This window comes from Megalobrama amblycephala, linkage group LG1, assembly GCF_018812025.1.
Source record: "Megalobrama amblycephala isolate DHTTF-2021 linkage group LG1, ASM1881202v1, whole genome shotgun sequence".
Taxonomy (NCBI): Eukaryota; Metazoa; Chordata; class Actinopteri; order Cypriniformes; family Xenocyprididae; genus Megalobrama; species Megalobrama amblycephala.
The window spans coordinates 53,031,264-53,049,777 of NC_063044.1; the positions used below are offsets into that span (position 1 = coordinate 53,031,264).

Here is an 18,514-nt window from a genome sequence, read left to right on the forward strand (position 1 = left end):
TTTTAGCATTTCAAATCACTTTTTTTTCTGTATGCAATGGCCGTTAAAGCTGCAATATGTAATATTTTCTGTCCGCTAGAGGCCTATTCAAAACAAAGGTGTAGCTTAACACGCCTAAACGTGTTGAGCTATATAACAATTAGTTTTCTCTCTATAAATATATCAAAACAGTTGTTCCCTTGTCTATTAAAACATGTAAATATTAAAGCATCTTTGGCGTTTCCAGGAAACCGAGGGTAACGCGGAAATTTTCTCACCATTTACAAATAATTGCAAATATTTGGATTATTGTAAGTACTCAAGTGAACAAAATATATAACACTAGCCTAGTGGTTTTGGGATATTTTACTGCAAAATTCTTACATATTGCACCTTTAACACCAAATCTTAGGCTGAACAGACGAGAGGCGTGTTGACGCCATCTTGCATGTTTAAATTCAGCCTGTAAAGAGGTCAAAACTCAACAAGGAGAGGACGAGTCCCTCAGGAGGGGCGTACAGGCCAATCAAATCATCTTTAATAACAGTGCACTTAAGAGATCTGTATTCTCTCGAGATTTGCCTTATGAAAAGGGGTTAAAAGTTAAACTATTTGCAGTGTGCATTAAAAAAAAATCTAGACCAGATTAACAATACAGGAGGTGTTACGATCATCTGTAGGAGGACAGGACTTGAAATGCACCTTTTCATACATAATATCAGAAGACATTTGAGAGTTCTGCCACATTACAGCCTAGGAACGCTTACACACCAGCGCCACACAGTGGTCAGCTGAGGAACAGCCACATTTCTAGTACTCGCTTATTTCAATGTCTTCAGCAATATGAAAATTGATTATTAATATCATCTTATTAATGAGAAAAGGACCAATATTTTGGGACATTTAACTAAACTTATTTAATGTTGCAATTACCGTGTTATGCAACATTCACACAGGAAATTGTCTTGCTTTTAAAAACCACAGATAGAAATAAATAGCAACAGAATGAACAAAATTCAATATTTAAAATAGTTGTTGAATTAGTGTTAGTGATCTTAATTAGCATTAAGTTCATTAATGTATAAATCAATGTTTGATTAATTAGAGAATATTTAACAACATCATGTGGCGCCAATGGTGCGACAAGCCAGAAAAACCTTGGCTTAAAATGAATACAATAATGTTTCCACAAAAATACGAACGGTTTTCAACATAGATAATAATCAGAAATGTTTCCTGAGCATCAAATCATCATATAAGAATGATTTCTGAAGGATCATATGACTGAAGACTGGAGTAATGATGCTGAAAATTCAGCTTTTGATCACAGGAATTAATTACATTTTAAAAATATATTACAATTGAAAACAGTTACTTCAAATTGTAATATTTTAATATTAATATCTTGCTGTATATTTGATCAAATAAATGCAGGCTTGAGAGTATAAGAGACTTTGTTAAAAACATAAAAGCTTTGTATACACCTCTGCAGACAATATAAATCACCAATATTCTGGTAAATTTTCCCACATGAGAAACTGTAAATGCACATGTATATAATTTAACAGAATAAAAGACAAGAACATCATAAGTGTAAGGTTTTAAATTAATTTATAAAAAAAAAGCATTGACCCACTGAAGCAGAACAAACAATCATATTTTTTTTTTGCTTTTGTTTGAAACATATATAATCAGTCAGACTCATGGGCCTGACAAAGAATCAAATTAAGCAGACACAATCGGCCTACACCAATACAGCCTAAAAAGAAAAGGGAACAAAAAGAAAACAGGGAAAAAAGTAAACAAAACAAAAAAAGACTAATCAAGTGCAGATCTGGTCAGATTCAATGCAGGTTCTTGTTTTTTTTTCTTTCTTCTTTTTCTCCCAGATTGTTTAAATCGACAGATCAGGTAATGTTTGTCTAGTCCGTTACATGCAAGCTGGATGAAAACAGTTCAACTACATATGGAAATGACACGTCCACTCGAGCATCTGTGCAAGTATGAAAATATGTCGGTGTCACAAAGTCGGATTTAAAAATAAACAGAAAGGAAAAACATAGGAAGGAAATACTCCATTAATACATTTTCTCCATCTTAGAAAAGAATCTACACTTAGTTTCACAGAACAGAAAAGAGACACAGTCCAGACGTCCCACATCCTCTTCTGCTCGTATGCTGCTGCTTATATATCGTTATTGTTATTATTACTTTTTAAAACGTCTCTATAAATGAAAACACGCCCAGATCCTACGCTCCACATATGAACGACAAAATACTGCATATTATCCACTACGACGATTGCAGGGGATTGTAGGGGATGCTGTCAGGCTAGCTGCCGAAAGTTTAGGAATATCTGATGTGTTTTGGAATATTTTGATCCCTTTGGCTGAAGACAGTCTCCACATACAGCCCTAGTATGCACTATAAAAAAGAAAAAAAAAAACAACAACCTATTTGTGGTTCATGGTGTGTAATTCCATTCCAGGACATCCTCTTGGCTTTTCACCCTCCACAATCTGAATGCCAAACTTGGAATGTTGGATCGAAGCCCATGTTCCGCTGTCAGAGATCCAGATTCCACAAGCGGGAGTTCTGGAATTCTCAGTCTACTGTGAACAACACAAGGGTTCCGGAGGTTCTAGAATCTTTCGGGTTCCGACGGTCCAGATAGGATCAACATCTGCGCATCCGGAGGGCATCGCACGTCGCAAAACATCCGGGACAGAGTGCATTTTTTTGCTTCCAATTTTGGCCGCGACTCGCTAAATATCAGAATCCAAGCCAATCGAACGCCTCCAATCGGGCAACATCTGCAGGGTCTGTGAAAGTCTGTAATAAAATGCCCAGTTATGGACCAGATGGCAGTTGCTGTTGTGTTTCGAGGTGCGAGTTCTTGTTCAATCAGGCTCGAGTCATAAAACGGAAAAACAGGCAGCTGGTTGCTGCGGAAAAAAACATATTACAACAGTAACGGACGGCGTTTTATGCGTTTGGTTTTCTTTTTTGACATTGGAATCAATTTTTGCTTCACTTGAAAGGGTTAACAGCGGTTGTCCAGCCTGAAAGCCTTCAGTTTTGGCACCGTCAGCTGGATGGAAGAGAAACCGTGATGAGAGAACGAAGAAAAAGGAAAAAAAAGAGAAAAACAGAAGGAGGGAAAGTGGTGGTGGTGGTTTAATGGGTAACTAGTTGTGGTTGCCGTGTTGGTTGGTGGAGTCTGTGTCCGCAGCGGTTCCGTTCGGGTTGGAGGTGATTTTCTGTTCTTCATCCTCAGTTTTCAATCGTTTGCTTTCCGGCGACTCGCCCGCTTTTTCACCGTTCTGCCGCTTCGTGGGGAGAGAGGCGGACACCGAGGCGTGAGCGGCCAACATGTGTAATGGACTCGACACTGAAGACAAACAGAAAGAGACATTAAAAATAAGATTCCCTCCCAAGTCTTAAAGGCATAGTTCACGCAAAAATGAAAATTATCCCATGATTTACTCACCCTCAAGCCATCCTAGGTGTATATGACTATCTTCTTTCAGACAAAGAGATTACTTTTATGATGGATGGATGCATTTTTTTGGGGCTTCAAAATCTTGAAAAATCCCCCTTCACTACCATTATAAAGCTTGGAAGAGCCAGGATATTTTTAATATAACTGATTGCGTTTGGCGGAAATAAGATAGGATGGCTTGAGGGTGAGTAAATCATGGGATAATTTTCATTTTTGGGTGAACAATGCCATTAAATGTTTTCCTTCACCCAGTCAAAAAGTACTTTGATGCAAATTCATCTGTCACTTGGTAGAAATTTGTCAAATTATCACCTTTATTTTACTTTAATGTGTGTATTTCTTTTGTTGTTGTTCACTTTCTCACACACACACACACACACACACACACACACACACACACACACACACACACACGCGCGCACACCAAAATTTATTCAGACACCTTGAACATTTTCATTATTACAGTTTATTCACTATAGTTAAAAAAAAAAAGGTAATAAAATATGACAAGATCTCAGAGTTAAACTCTCAGAAAAAAATTCATCTTAATTATGTCAGATTACACTTAAAGGATTAGTTCACTTTCAAATAAAATTTCCTGATAATTTACTCACCCCCATGTCATCCAAGATGTTCATGTCCTTCTTTCTTCAGTCGAAAAGAAATGAAGGTTTTTGATGAAAACATTCCAGGATTATTCTCCTTACAGTGGACTTCAATGGTCTCCAAACGGTTGAAGGTCAAAATTACAGTTTCAGTGCAGCTTCAAGGGGCTTTAAATGATACCAGACAAGGAATAAGGGTCTTATCTAGAGAAACCATCGCTCATTTTCTAAAGAAAAAATAAAAATATTATACATTTTAACCATAAATGCTTATCTTGAACTAGCTCTCTTCTTTTTTATTAGAATTCCAGCAGTGTAGACACTGCTAAGTGTATTACTGCCCTCCACAGGTCAAAGTTTGAACTAAATTGTCATATATACTTGCACTAGCATATTGTATAACAATTAGTTTAAACTTTGACCTGAGGAGGGCAGTAATACACTTAGCAGTGTCTACACTGCTGGAATTCTAATAGAGAAGAAGAAGAAGAAGAAGAAGAAGAAGAAGAAGAAGAAGAGAGGTAGTCCAACATGAGCATTTATGGTTAAAACGTATATAATTTAAAAAAAATTTTTAGAAAATGAGTGATGGTTTCCCTAGATAAGACCCTTATTCCTCGTCTGGTATCATTTAAAGCCCTTTGAAGCTGCACTGAAACTGTAATTTTGACCTTCAACTGTTTGGAGGCCATTGAAGTCCACTATAAGGAGAATAATCCTGGAATGTTTTCATCAAAAACCTTAATTTCTTTTTGACTGAAGAAAGAAAGACATGAACATCTAGGTAAATTATCAGGAAATTTTAATTTAAAAGTTGACTAATCCTTTAAGCAAAACACGGTCAGGTCAAAGTGTCTAAATAATTTTTGGTTCCACATTTTTATCAATATTATTATTCCTCTGATTACATCAATAATAATGGAATACCTGAGTTAGCCTGGCTTTGTATCGCCGTGGCAATGGGCATTACATGAGTGCCATTTTGGGTTATGGTTTTGATTGGCAGTTGGTGCTGGCCCAATGGGGCTTGTTGCACAATGGTAACCGTTTGAAGGGGCGTGGCTGTGGTGCTGCTCTGAATGACCCTATTGGCTGAGCCTATAGTGCCGTGAGCGATGCCAGGAACTGACTCTACCTTCACTAAAGAGAGATAGAACACATGTTCGTTACAATCATTATCTGAATAAATTCAAATCAGTTCAAGTTCCTTGACCCAACTCCTCACCTTTGACCTCCTCGTACTCTCCGTTCTCCAGCGGTTCTGCTTTGATGGCGGGCTGCAGGTTGGTACTGACGGCCACCGCAGGGATCTGATGCACCACGTGCACCGTCTGCATCAGCGGCTGCGCAGAGGTGGAGGACGTGACGGGAGTGGCCACAGCGTATGTGACGGGTTTGATCGTCTGCGTTAATGGACGCTGGACCGCAATCAGAACCGGCTGGGTGGTGATGGGAGTCACTGAGAGAGAAAACATGCACTACTTAGTGATCTTATGTAAACTTATATTAGAGCTGCATGATTTATTGTTAAAAGACCACGATCTTGACTCAAACTCCCATGCGATCTTATTCCTTAATGACAAGGATTCGCCCGTGTCTGTTAAACCTTTGATAAAATCACACTGAGAGCCGTTGTCATGTATAGGTATGAAACAGCTTCACAAACAGTCTTTTCAACCACACAGTATCATTATTTTCTTACAAATATTCATATTTTAACAGAAGTAATGGGATAAAAAGTTTAAAGTTTGGATATAAACTCTAGCCGGGTTCGGGTTTACATTACAGATTTCCGCAAAACTTTTGCAATATTTTCTAAATGTCAATAAAAAAAACTATTGAGAAATGACGGATAATGTTTCAAGTAACTGATGTTATTATTTTTTTCCTCTCATGATAAGTCATTCCAAAAATCATGGCAATGGATGTTAGTAGGTTTAAGTATATCGCAGCCACTGCACTAGCCATTCATTTTAATAGGAGACGTAAGTGTGTTGTCCAAGCATTAAAGGAACTATCCATGTTTTTTTGAAAATAGGCTCATTTTCCAATTCCCCAAGAGTTAAACAGTTGAGTTTTACCGTTTTCTCCGGGTCTGGCGGTACCACTTTTAGCATAGCTTAGCATAGTTCATTGAATCTGATTAGACCTTTAGCATCTCGCTCAAAAATGACCAAAGAGTTTCGATATTTTTCCTATTTAAAATTTGACTCTTCTGTAGTGATATCGTGTACTAAGACCGACGGAAAATGAAAAGTTGTGATTTTATAGGCCGATATGGCTAGGAACTATACTCTCATTCCGGTGTAATAATCAAGGAACTTTGCTGCCGTACCATGGGTGCAGTGGGAGCAATGATATTACTCACGATCCGCGACAACTGTTCAATATGAAAACTGAAAAGTGGCGCACAGTCTTTGTTCAACTTTTTCATAATATAAATAAATGCATAGCCTAGGCCCATTTGCTTATCCTGTAAGATCGTGAATAAAAATGAAAATATGGATGAAAAAAAGAAACTATTAAACATCTTGTAGATTGTACATCAGGTGACCTGTAACCCATTTCCATTGCAGTTGTGTGGATTCGCATGTTTCTTTTGTGTGCATTTTCAATTCGCAATTTCCATTTGCGCAATTTGAAGGATAATGGAAACACAGCTACTGATGTCTACGGTAGCGATCAAAATAGAGCAAATTACCTATTGAAAGTAACTTGAAGCTTCAAATAATGATTATATTGATTACACCGATTACATTGATTGCACAGATATGTTCACGCTTTGCAGCCAAGCAAAAATTATAATGTCAGAAAATAATAATAATAAAAAAAAAATAAAGATTATGAATTTCTAAGCAAAAAAGATCAACATAAGCGAATGTTTGTTAATCGGTGTTTGAATACCTGAGGTGTTCTGGGTAAAACGGGCCTCTTGAATCACAGCTAGTTTGGGTTGGACGGCAGCAGCAGCAGCAGGGGGCGGAGCAGAGACGGGCTCCGACTCCATGGGAACAGGTGAGCCTTCGCGTGATAGGCTGTCGGGAGTCTGGACGCCGCTGGAGTGGGCGGAGAGTACGCCCGAGTGATTGGGCGATGCTGGGGCGCTCCTTTTATCAAAGACCAACACATCAGGATGCATTTCACATACACTGGCCATCAAAAGTTTGGGGTCAGTAAGATTTTTTTGTTCAAAAGTATACTTTTGAACAAAAGTATACTTTATACTTTTATTCAGCAAGGACACATTTAATTGATCGAAAGTGACAGTAAAGGCATTTCAATTTCAAATAAATGCTGTTTTTTTTTAACTTTCTGTTCAAAGAATGATGAATAAAGGTTTCTACAAGAATATATGAAGCACAGGGATGCAAACACATCAGGGGTGAAAAAGGTGAGAAAGATGCAAGACATCCCTTTACATCTCTGTCCCCTCACTCTGGAACTCCATTCCCAAGCACATTCAAGACCTATCATCAATACATGATTTCAAAACCCACCTTAAAACTTATCTTCTCTGACCTCTGATTGTATGATGTTATGTGTCATGCCTTTGATGTTTTTGTATTGTTTTCCTGTCTGCTGTCATTTGTGTTATAATATTGTACAGCGACCTTGAGTTTGTAGAAAAGGCGCTATATAAAATAAACTTATAGTATTATTAAAAATACATGACATTCAAACTATACTGCTAATATTTTCGAGTTCTGTAAAATCGTACGTCATAAAGGTTCGTATTCGGACCCTGACCTGGATGAGAGGGGTCCCAGTGGGGTCCTGAAGCATGGGACGCCCCGCGGCCTGCGTTTCCTGAAGGCCTGCTCCACGAGTTTGCTCTCGGATGACGGGTCTATCCTCCAGAACGAACCCTTGCCCGGCTCTTCCTGTGAGCGTGGGACTTTGATGAAGTACCGATTCAGGGACAGGTTGTGACGAATCGAGTTCTGAAATAGAGAAATGACTGTAAAAATCATATACTACATACAAAGAAAGCTGGACGGAGAGTAACTTTTTTTCTACTTAAAACGGGATCATGTCAACAGATGAGGTAATTAAAATTACACTTATGCTAGTTTGATAGCAACAATTTGTTATACAAATACATATCCATCAGTTCTGGTGTACCTCAAGGTTCTGTCTTGGGCCCTCTTCTTTTCACTATTTAGATGTTACCAATTGGACAAATAATCAAACGCTATGGGTTTAACATTCAGATTTATTTTAGTACACCTCCCACCTCAGTTTTTCCTGACAATTTGCATCAAGAAACTCAAGCTTTGGTTGGAGGCAAATTACCTAAAATCATATACTAAACACAAAGAAAGCTGGACGGAGAGTAACCTTTTTCTACTTAAAGCATTTTAGGCACTCCATGATTGTTGAGTTTATTGCATTTTTAACTTTTCCAGATATTGTTCATGATTCACTATAACTCTCTGTGTGGGTGTCTTTGGTTGATCTGACGGCGTGGAACTGACCTGCCAGCCCTTGTCTGCCGTCCTGTAGTACGGGTAGTTCTTGGTGATGTGTGTGTAGATGCCGTTTAGTGTTAACTGCTTGTCCTGCGCCATCGTGATCGCCTGGACGATCAACTGAGCGTACGAGTACGGAGGCTTGGAGTCGTCCTAGAGAGAAAGAGATTTGACCTTTAAGATGAACTAAAGATCATTCAGATTCGTTCAGAATAGATGGACGGTTTTCTCCAGGTATTATACACAATCGGTACCAAAAGTTTGGAATAAATGTGAGTCTTTTCTGCTCTCCGAGGCTGCATTTAAATATGAAGCAGCACAACTGTTTCCAACATTGATAATAACCAGAAAAAAAGTTATTTTGAATATTTCCACAATATTACTCTTTATATAAGAATACTGTTTATATAATTTATATACACATAAACGCAGCATTCACAATTTGTCCAAACTTTTGACCGATAGTGTAGATCTCTCTAGAAGCATGATGTAGATCATGAGATGAGCACAGAAAGCGTTTGGCACCTTTGGACTGTCTCCTTCTGACGCTTCTTTGTCGTTCTCGGACTGAGAGTTATCATTCATGAGCTGCAGGTCAGGCACGATTCGGCCCAGCCTGTAGCCGGACGATCCCGCACCACGTGGACTGGACGGGCACGAGTTAGCAGCGCTGATGGAGAAACGACAGGGAAAATGCATTACCACACACTCCAAAACCATTTTGTAAAACGGACCAATGGAAGCGGATAGAACGCAGGGAAGGAGGAAGCTTAATTTTCTCCGCAGAACAGGAAACTGCCTCATTTATGTGGGAGCCAAACTCAATTAAATCAATTAAATCAGAAGTGGCCCATAAAGGACGCAGCTGCAGCCACAATTCAAAATACAGACACTCAACCCTAATGAAGCACGTCAGCATTTGTTTCGCTTTAAATCTTCAAAGATCAGAAAAACTTCCATATGATTCTGCTATATCAATTACATCTCATCTGTCAGTAAGTTTTGTTTTCATTAATATTTTTTAAAATAATTTTAAAAGTTTTAGGCAATTGAAAAATTCTGAAGTACTAAATTCACTAAAACTGAAATAAGAACTAAATAGACAAACAAAAACTAATAATAAAAAAATTAAGTAAAAATGTAACCAAAATTGTAAATATAAAAATAAAGTTATTAAAAATTCAAAACATTACTAAATGCTATAATACTATATTAATGGTCCTAAAAATAACACTGCTCTCAGCTTTTTGATACTCATTCAATAATCACTATAAATCTCAAAATTATATTTATATATTTAATATACAAAATTATATTTATAAATTTAAAATATTTAATTTGCAACAATATAGCAATACAAATTAATAATTACCTATATAATAATAAATAAACTTATTAAGAAATATAAATAAAGAAAATAAAGAAATATTGTGACAATAATGAGCATTTTGAGTGGTGATGTAAATTAAATTTTGAATCCATTATTTTGAATCAATTCACTGAATATGACATTAAATCAAGCTATGAAAACATTTCTTATAGTCTTAGAAGTCTGAACACTTAGTTTAGTTTTAATTTAGTTTTTTGTTTGTATCTTCGGACAATTTCTATTAGTTTCATTTTTATGTATTAATTTTAGTTTTCTTTCTTACAACAACACTTCCATTCTGCCAAAGATGATATTTCATCGGAAAAAAACAACAAAACTGCCGACCAGCTTTTGGCATGTCAACCTTGCTCAATTGTTTATTTAGTTAATGCAAACTCCTGTTAACTGCAGCCAGTTACTACACTGATGACATTCAGATTTTAGGACACCTCAGTGTTTCCTCCTCCTACATTAAAGGGTTAGTTCACCCAAAAATGAAAATTCTGTCACTAATTAAAGGAGAATAATCCTGGAATGTTTTCATCAAAAACCTTAATTTCTTTTCGACTGAAGAAAGGAGGACATGAACATCTTGGATGACATGGGGGTGAGTAAATTATCAGAAAATTTTATTTGAAAGTGAACTAATCCTTTAAATTTAACTCTGCTAAAATGGAGGCAATACTGATTGGCTCTAAATCTGTTGCATCTAAACTATCCGGTCAACTGATAGATTTGGATGGTGACTTGATAATGTCCTCTACAACAGTTCAAAATCTTGGTGTTCTCATTGATTCCACTCTTTCATTTAATGATCACATTGGTAAAGTGGCAAAGACAGCTTTTTCCCACCTCAGTCTGTAAATTTTACCCTGTTAGGGATGTGTTATTTGTTCGAATCCCTCTTAAAAAAAAAAAAAAAAAAAAGTATCTCTAACCTAACTTTGTAAGTGACCTCTGTATAATACTTTCAGCCCTTGCTATGTGTATTATGCTTTGATGTTGATGGTTCTGCCCCTTAAACCTGTCTTTGTAAAGTGACCTTAGGTGTTGGTAAGGCGCTAAATAAAAAAAAAAGTATTATTATTATTATAGTTTGATTATAAAGTATATTTGAGACTATAGATTATACAGATCTAGCTATCTAGTTATTGTGAATATTTAACAAAAATCGCTCAGCCTTTCGACCTGTGTGTGTTTGTACCTGATGGTGCCGGTGGGCGAGGGCAAGGGGCTCATGAGGTGAGCGATGTTATCGGGAATGTTGATGGTTAAAGGGGAGATCTGTGGCTGAACAGCTTTCACCGGAGACTCCGGTTCCCTCTTCTCACGCTTGACGCTCGCCAGTGCCGTGAACGTGATTTTGATGTTCGTACTGGGGAACCGAAATGTGCACCTGAGAAGGAGAGACAAAGACAATTTGCAACTAAAGAGATGTAATAGTTATGGATCGAACAAGCATCAACATGAAACCAGGAACGTGATCTGCAGCCAAAAACAACGATTCACGCTTCCAAAACACAAGGGTGGAGTGTGTGTGGTGGAAAAGATGGTGTTTAACATAAACAATCAACGCAGAAAAACTGCTCATGTTTCATAAATGAGTTCCAAAGGATAAGCTGCTGTATAGACGTTAAAGTTGTTTACATGCAAAACGAAACCACAGAAACAAGCAAAACTGTAGGCGTGTCCATCCTTGCTTGATAAAAGAGCACAGTTCAAGGTGTTTGTTTATTGTGCAGTCAGTTTAATAGGTGTAACCAGTGTAAGATTATTAAACTCATGTAAACACCCTCAATGTGCTTCAAACACAAGTTTTCTTATGACCAAGATGACTGTGGTAATAAAGCTCAGGAGTATAAGTAGACCTCCAAGCGGTGCTAAAATTAACCGTCCCTTGATGAACTAATATTCAGTCTTAACACTAACAGCCCCAGGAGTAAACAAGTCACCTCATCCACGAAAACATGACAGCACGGCTCACACACGGCTCACACAGAAACCAGTTATTTTAGCTTTGCTAATCATGATGCATGTTTTTTTATAGCAAAAAGTGCAGCATTACAATAAAAACAACACCATGTTCAATAAATAATAACATTAATAGAATTAATTCTCCAAAATGAATGCTGCAAAAAATATGCACCATATATTCACTTATATGCTCCAATAAACAGCAATATTAAACAGCAATATTTGCATACATTTAAGAAATATGGATGCTATTAATTGTTAAATCAAATGCTATGAATCAATTCATTGAATCTGCCAGGTTGAACCTAGGGATGCTAATGATTATTCAACGATCGATAATAAAACACGTGCAGCAGACACAAGAGCAGTGTAGTTATGTACACTAAATGTATTAATGTCTTCAAGCCATGCAATGGATTAGGTAGGCATAAACATAATTAACCAAGGGTCCAAGGGTGATTTTAATGAACATAAGAACTACTTACTTGTGTATGCTACAATAAAAGTATAAACTAAATAAGTAATGATATGCTGGTTGATGATTGATGATCTTCCAGCACTATGTCAGCTGTGGCTCCTATTCTGTGGTGCACAGTAAATCAAGACCTGTCAACCTGAGCAATCAATCCAATCCAAACACACTCCAGCTGTAAAACGGTGTCTGATTAGTCTCGACACATCGTCCCTATGCACTATACCCGAGATCCAGTTTCCATTGGTTAAACTTTCAAATGATGTTGAAAAACACTGTGTCATGATCACCATGTCGCAATTGGATCCCGGAGGTCCTATAGCTTTAGCCAAGCAGCATGTCAATGTCACTCGGTGATCTACGCATTGTCTTATGTTGTGTTTGTTTGGGCTTGTTCGAGACCACCTGCTCTAAATAAAGATGTGTGTTTGGTCTCTAACTGAAACAGTTATGCTTGTTGTATTCTACTAGCTGAGAGCTTTTCAATGATATATGAGATTTGTTATGTACAAGGATTTTACAGATCATTTTCATATAAAGCAGTTATACTTTCACACTATGAAAATAGAGCACTTCTAATATGTCAGCTAATTTAAAAACACATGTTAAGTGATGGTCATATTCCCCATATTCACTGTAAAGCCAAGCTTCTAAGCTTTAAAACGAAACATTTTGTGATATTTTAGCAAGTGGTTAAGTAACATGATAACTTGGCGACCCCCCTTCAGATTTAAGTGGTTAACGACTAATTGATTAATTGATCGTTAATTGAAACAACAATCAATTGTGGGAATTTATCCTTAGTTGAACCAATTAAGTCATCACCAAGCTATTCTTATACATTTTAATACATTCATTTTAATTTCCAGTTTCAGCTTTAATTGTAATTGTTCATAACGTTATGTTTGTATGTTTGGACAGGCTATTTTAGTTTAGTTTTTATTAGGGCTGCACGATTTATCGCAGTTTTATCGCACGTGATTTGGCAAAAGCTGCGATTATTTTATGCGCAGCTTGTCAGAGCTGTACAGCTCTGTGATCAGTAGTAAATGTTTCTTTATCTGAAAGCCAGAGGGCGCTCTTGTGCAGAAACTGCAAATATGCCTTGCTGCCGAAGTAGAACACGTGTCATTCCAGGAAATCCCATACTATCGCTGTAGCTGAATAAATAGAAGATTGAAGAGTGTAAGAAGCCACATCATCTCACAGAAGGATGCTTAACTGTTGTTATGAAGTGAGTTTGGAGTAAAACATGTTATTAAATGTTGTCTTTTGTTGGACAAGATGTTAATAAATGCTTCTCATGTCTGGAAAGATGTTTGATGCAAGTTTTTTCAGACACATTATAAACGATTCAAACTCTCAGTGCTTTCAGATGGATTAGCATTTGGAGCCATAGTTCATTGACAAGCTGTGCATAAAAAAATTAATTGCTGCTTTGTGATTTTATAAATCGCACTAAGCCAAATCGTTTAAGTGCGATTTCAATGTTTTTTTTCTAATCGTCCGATTAATCGTGCAGCCCTAGTTTTTATGTATGCATTTTAGTTTTATTTTCTTACAACACAGCACCAACAATAGTCCCATTCTGCCAACGACGAAGAAAAAACAACATTTTATCAGAAAAAGCAACAAAACAACCAATCAACAGTTTGCATGCCAATGAAACAGATGCTTCTTGTCTAAATCGGGTGCTTTTATTTACTTAGTTTTCATTCAATCGCTAACTCACGTTCTTACCATGTTAAATGAATAATAAATAAAATGTATTAAATCACAAAAAAACTTCCAAAATGATTAAACAAAAGAGCCCCCTTGGAAGAGTTCAGAAACAGTGCACTATGTCTGATGGAGAGATTTTCCTCTGTGGTGGACAAGGGCCAGTCTCTCCATTTCAGCGTCATGGTCCATATGGTTGGCACTGGGTGATGAGGTTTTGTGCCAAGCCTTGTACTGAACTTTGCGCCAGGCCCCTGCAGACCTGGCACACACGCACACCAATCACACCCAGCATCTTCAATTATCCCAGAATGCAGCGGAAGACTACCGTGCTTATTCACTAACAAATAAAAGGAGGATTCAATCCTGCTTTCATTCAGAAACAGAGAGGGCATTCGTACGTGTCTGGAATAAACACGGTCCTAAGTTAATTTACCACTAACATTAGGACTCAACTAATAAACTCTTGGGCCAGTTGTCCAAAAAGTTAAATCTGGATCAGAATGATCTGGATTCGGAAATCCCATGTTTTGCTATCCAGGATACGGTAATCCATCCTACTTTTGGTGTCAGTTTTTCAAAGCTGGATTGGATCACCCTGATCCAGATACACATTCTCTCAGATTACCAAATCTGGATTACTATTGCTCTTACGGAGCCCCTAAAGAGACATGGTGATGGAAAGAATAAGAGATGGGGGGAAAAAAAATGTTTTCAATCCTTTTGTGTTCTCTCAGAAAGGTTTCGCATAGCGTTCACCCGAGAAACTTTGCGTTCGCTCGCAAAGAGCTTTTGACTGGTTCATCTCTTATTACTGTTCCAATGTAGTTTACAAACTGTGATAGAAAAACATGTTAAATTAAATGTATATATTTTTTATATTTACAGCTGTTTGAGGATTATTTTATTTTGCTAATCTCTTTTTTACTTTACTGTAGGTTACCAAAAGGCTTAATAGATTGTCTAATGGTTTACTTCTAATTTATTACTTTAACAGTTAAACTAATCAAGGGCAAAATAAAAAAAAATAAAAAGTATATGTATATTACATGATAAAAATGTTGTATTTTTGTACTAGTTTCAAAGTTTTATTATTATTATTATTATTTATTTATTTTTTTTTTGTGCATGAATCCACCCTTCTTCTAGGATCAGTATGATCCTGATTTTTTGGATCCCAATCTTACAAAAAAGCTTTGAACAACATAAACTGGTAATTTGATCCAGATCAAAACCAAGATTGGATTTTGTGTTCCAATCTGATTTCAGACTTTTTTTTCTCCAGGTGAACATACAATTTTCAAGATTTAATCCAATCCGATATCCGATCCATACTTTTGAACAACTGGGCCCTGATGCTTGTGCCATCTATCTGATATTTTATTTGAATTTCATGCATTTTGATCTTCTATTTCAGTGAAATTTTAAACGTTAATTGTTTATAAAAGTTTTTATTTTGTTTGTATCTTTGTTGACTAGTTTTGTTCCGTTTTTATGTATTATTTTTAGCTTTCATTCGTTAAAACACAGCACCAACAATACTTCCATTCTGCCATTGACAATTTAATTTGGAAAAAAAAAAAAAAAAGCAACAAAACAATGAACTAACATTTTGCTTGTCAAATTAAACAAATCCTCATCTAATTGGGCATATTTTCTCTTTTTCTTTTTTCTTCCTGAGTCTCTCCATCAGTGTCGACTCCGGTTTGAACAATGTAAGGCTGAACAGCGTTACTGACAATCCTCATTTTGGCTGCGTGAGATTCCCCAGCTTTGTTGTTGTTGAGCAACCGAAGCACAAGCTGTTAAAGCTCTGCGCTCTTCTGGAAAGGGGGCCGGGAGCAGCAGCTCATTTGCATTTAAAGGGACACACACAAAAACAGCGTGTTTTTGCTCACACCCAAATAGAGGCAAATTTGACAAGCTATAATAAATGATCTGTGGGGTATTTTGAGCTGAAACTTCACAGACACCAGAGACTTCCATTACATCTTGTGAAAAGGGGCATAATAGGTCCCCTTTAACATTAATAAATTCTGTAGAAGTATTGTTCATTGTTCGTGTTGACTAATGAAACATTATTGTAAAGTTACCAAACCTGCAATCTCTGTAGGGGGCAAATCTGCTCTTCATTAGAGTCTGAAGAAGTAAAATGTGGCACAAACTACAATAAATAACTTAAAAAAAAGAAACATTTTCCAATTCCAACAGGACAAACAATAAGAACACCACATGATCTGACAGATAAACTGTGGTCCTTATGGTTTCTGCTACAGTAAAAGATGTCGGCGGTGTGATGACAGAAGTGACTGTCCATTCAGATCCGCACCAGTCATGAATGAGCAGCGTGTGCCTGTGACGCTTTATCAACAACATCTGCTGGACATTTCTGCAGTAATGAGTCCAATTCCTTGAGCTCATGTTGTTGAAAACAGAATTCTTTCTCTTCAAACAAGAGTTTGATGTTCTACATGACAGAAATTTTGTCCAACCACAAAATTTACTGAAACTAAAACACAAAAACAACTAATGTAGAAATATTCATGATTAAGACATCACAAACATGTTAATTAGCTTAAATGACCAACAACATGTGCATAAACACCCAGTAATCACCAATGGCAGTAAAACTAAAACTATTAAAAACATTTTTCTTAACTGAAATAAAGTAAAATAAAGATATAAATATTAGATTTATTTTAGAATTAAAGCACTAAAATTAAAAAATAAATAAAAACAAACTGAACAACTAAAATAAATTAAACCTAAATGGCAATATTTAAAAAGAAAAAACAAATAAAAATGACTAAAACTACTAAAAACTAAAACTTAGGCCTACACTATTACATAATTTGGTTTAAAATATGAACTATATTACAAACAAGACTTAGAGGTACACTAGTAAAAAAAAAAAAAAAAGAACATGGAAAATGTTCATGAACAACTAAAGTATACTTCAGAGAAGAAAATAACCACTCTCATGTAGAATCTTGACTCTTTCAATAAACATTCATTAATCTTTGCCAGTTTCTTTTGTGGGCTCTCTAACAATCGTTTTGCAATGCAAATTTTAATTAGAGTATTCAGGGTGAATTCTTAACTTTGTTTCTGCTCCAAGCAGCCATTTTAAGCACAATTACATGGCAACAACGAGGGGCTCTTTAAAACAGGAATGTTGGGATCTCAACCCCTCACATTCCTCCCTGTGGGTGGTGTGTGTGTGTGTGTTCCGAACAGACTTGTTCCTGCATATCTCCTTGCATCTCTCCCACAAAACGTCACAACACACAAAGATTGTACAAAAATACACTACAGATCTCACACAGGAAGCATGGTTTGCTAAAATACCCCATACATTGCCTTGTTTTTCTTGTTAACATAAAAAAAAAAAAACATGTCTGAAAAGCAAAAGTGTGATTTAAGCACTTAAGTTGAGACAGTTTTTCCCTCATTAGATTTTAGCACCAAAATTGTCCAGCTTTTACCATGGTACAATAGCAAGTGTTGGCCTCAACGAATGACACTGAAGGTATTTGACTATGGTGGGAGTATTAGTCTGCACCACTCAACACTGAAAGCACAGGAATCATGCCAAAACTTACACTCTTTACAAACTGGGTTTAGCAAAACTAAAACACAGTTGGCGCAACGCCATCTATCCTGTCTGTCTACTTCCCACATGCCCACATTATAAACGTACTGGATCATTTTCAATTCAATTAATTTAGTTTCAAAGCAGTTTCACAGAAAATGCGTGTTTCAATGTGAAATTGCAATAAAGTAAATTAAATACAACTGCAACATGATGTATTGTTTAAATGCATCTGATGTTAAACGATACAAACTTCAACTGATGAAAGGATCAATGACTGTTGCATGCCTCACAACGTTAACAGTTCAGATGTTTCATTTTCTTTTACTGTCGTAACTTCAGAAGTCTTTGTGGCGTGACATTCACGTTAAAGGGATACTTCACCCAAAAATTAACATTTTGTCATCATTTATTGACCCTCAAGTTGTTCAAAACCTGTATGAGTTTCTTTCATCTGCTGAACACAAAGATATTTTGAAAAACCAGTCGATGGGCATCATCGACTTCCATTGTATTTTTTTCTCCATACTATGGAAGTCATATTTGGTACAACTTGAGAGTCAGTAAATGATCATTTTTGGGTGAACTATCCCTTGAAGCAACCAAAATGAAAATATAAATATAAAATGATATTTTTCTTACAAAAACCCATCACTTCACCTCAGAAGGCCTTTATTCACCCCCTGGAGCTGTATGGATTATTTTTATGATGGATGGATGAATTTTTTTGGGCTTCATGGTATGGTTTTGGGCTTTTTTTGGGCCCACCACCCCCACCCCCACCATTATAAAGCTTGGAGGACCCAGGATGTTTTTCAATATATCTCTGATTG

General features: G+C 36.6%; 1 protein-coding gene across 3 annotated transcripts in view; it reads right to left on the minus strand.

Annotated features, from left to right (window-relative positions):
- Nucleotides 1-1,573: 1,573 nt before the first annotated feature.
- Nucleotides 1,574-18,514, minus strand: part of foxk2b (forkhead box K2b) — a 46,864-nt gene continuing 29,923 nt past the window's right edge. For all 3 annotated transcript variants that reach the window (XM_048200923.1, XM_048200916.1, XM_048200932.1), the window contains 8 exons: nt 11,129-11,320; nt 9,081-9,225; nt 8,562-8,708; nt 7,834-8,027; nt 6,991-7,193; nt 5,312-5,545; nt 5,014-5,226; nt 1,574-3,370 (listed from right to left, as the gene is read on the minus strand). In XM_048200923.1, the coding sequence (XP_048056880.1) occupies nt 3,168-3,370; nt 5,014-5,226; nt 5,312-5,545; nt 6,991-7,193; nt 7,834-8,027; nt 8,562-8,708; nt 9,081-9,225; nt 11,129-11,320 (1,531 nt within the window). In that variant the 3' untranslated portion in view covers nt 1,574-3,167. The remainder of the gene's footprint in view (nt 3,371-5,013; nt 5,227-5,311; nt 5,546-6,990; nt 7,194-7,833; nt 8,028-8,561; nt 8,709-9,080; nt 9,226-11,128; nt 11,321-18,514) is intronic.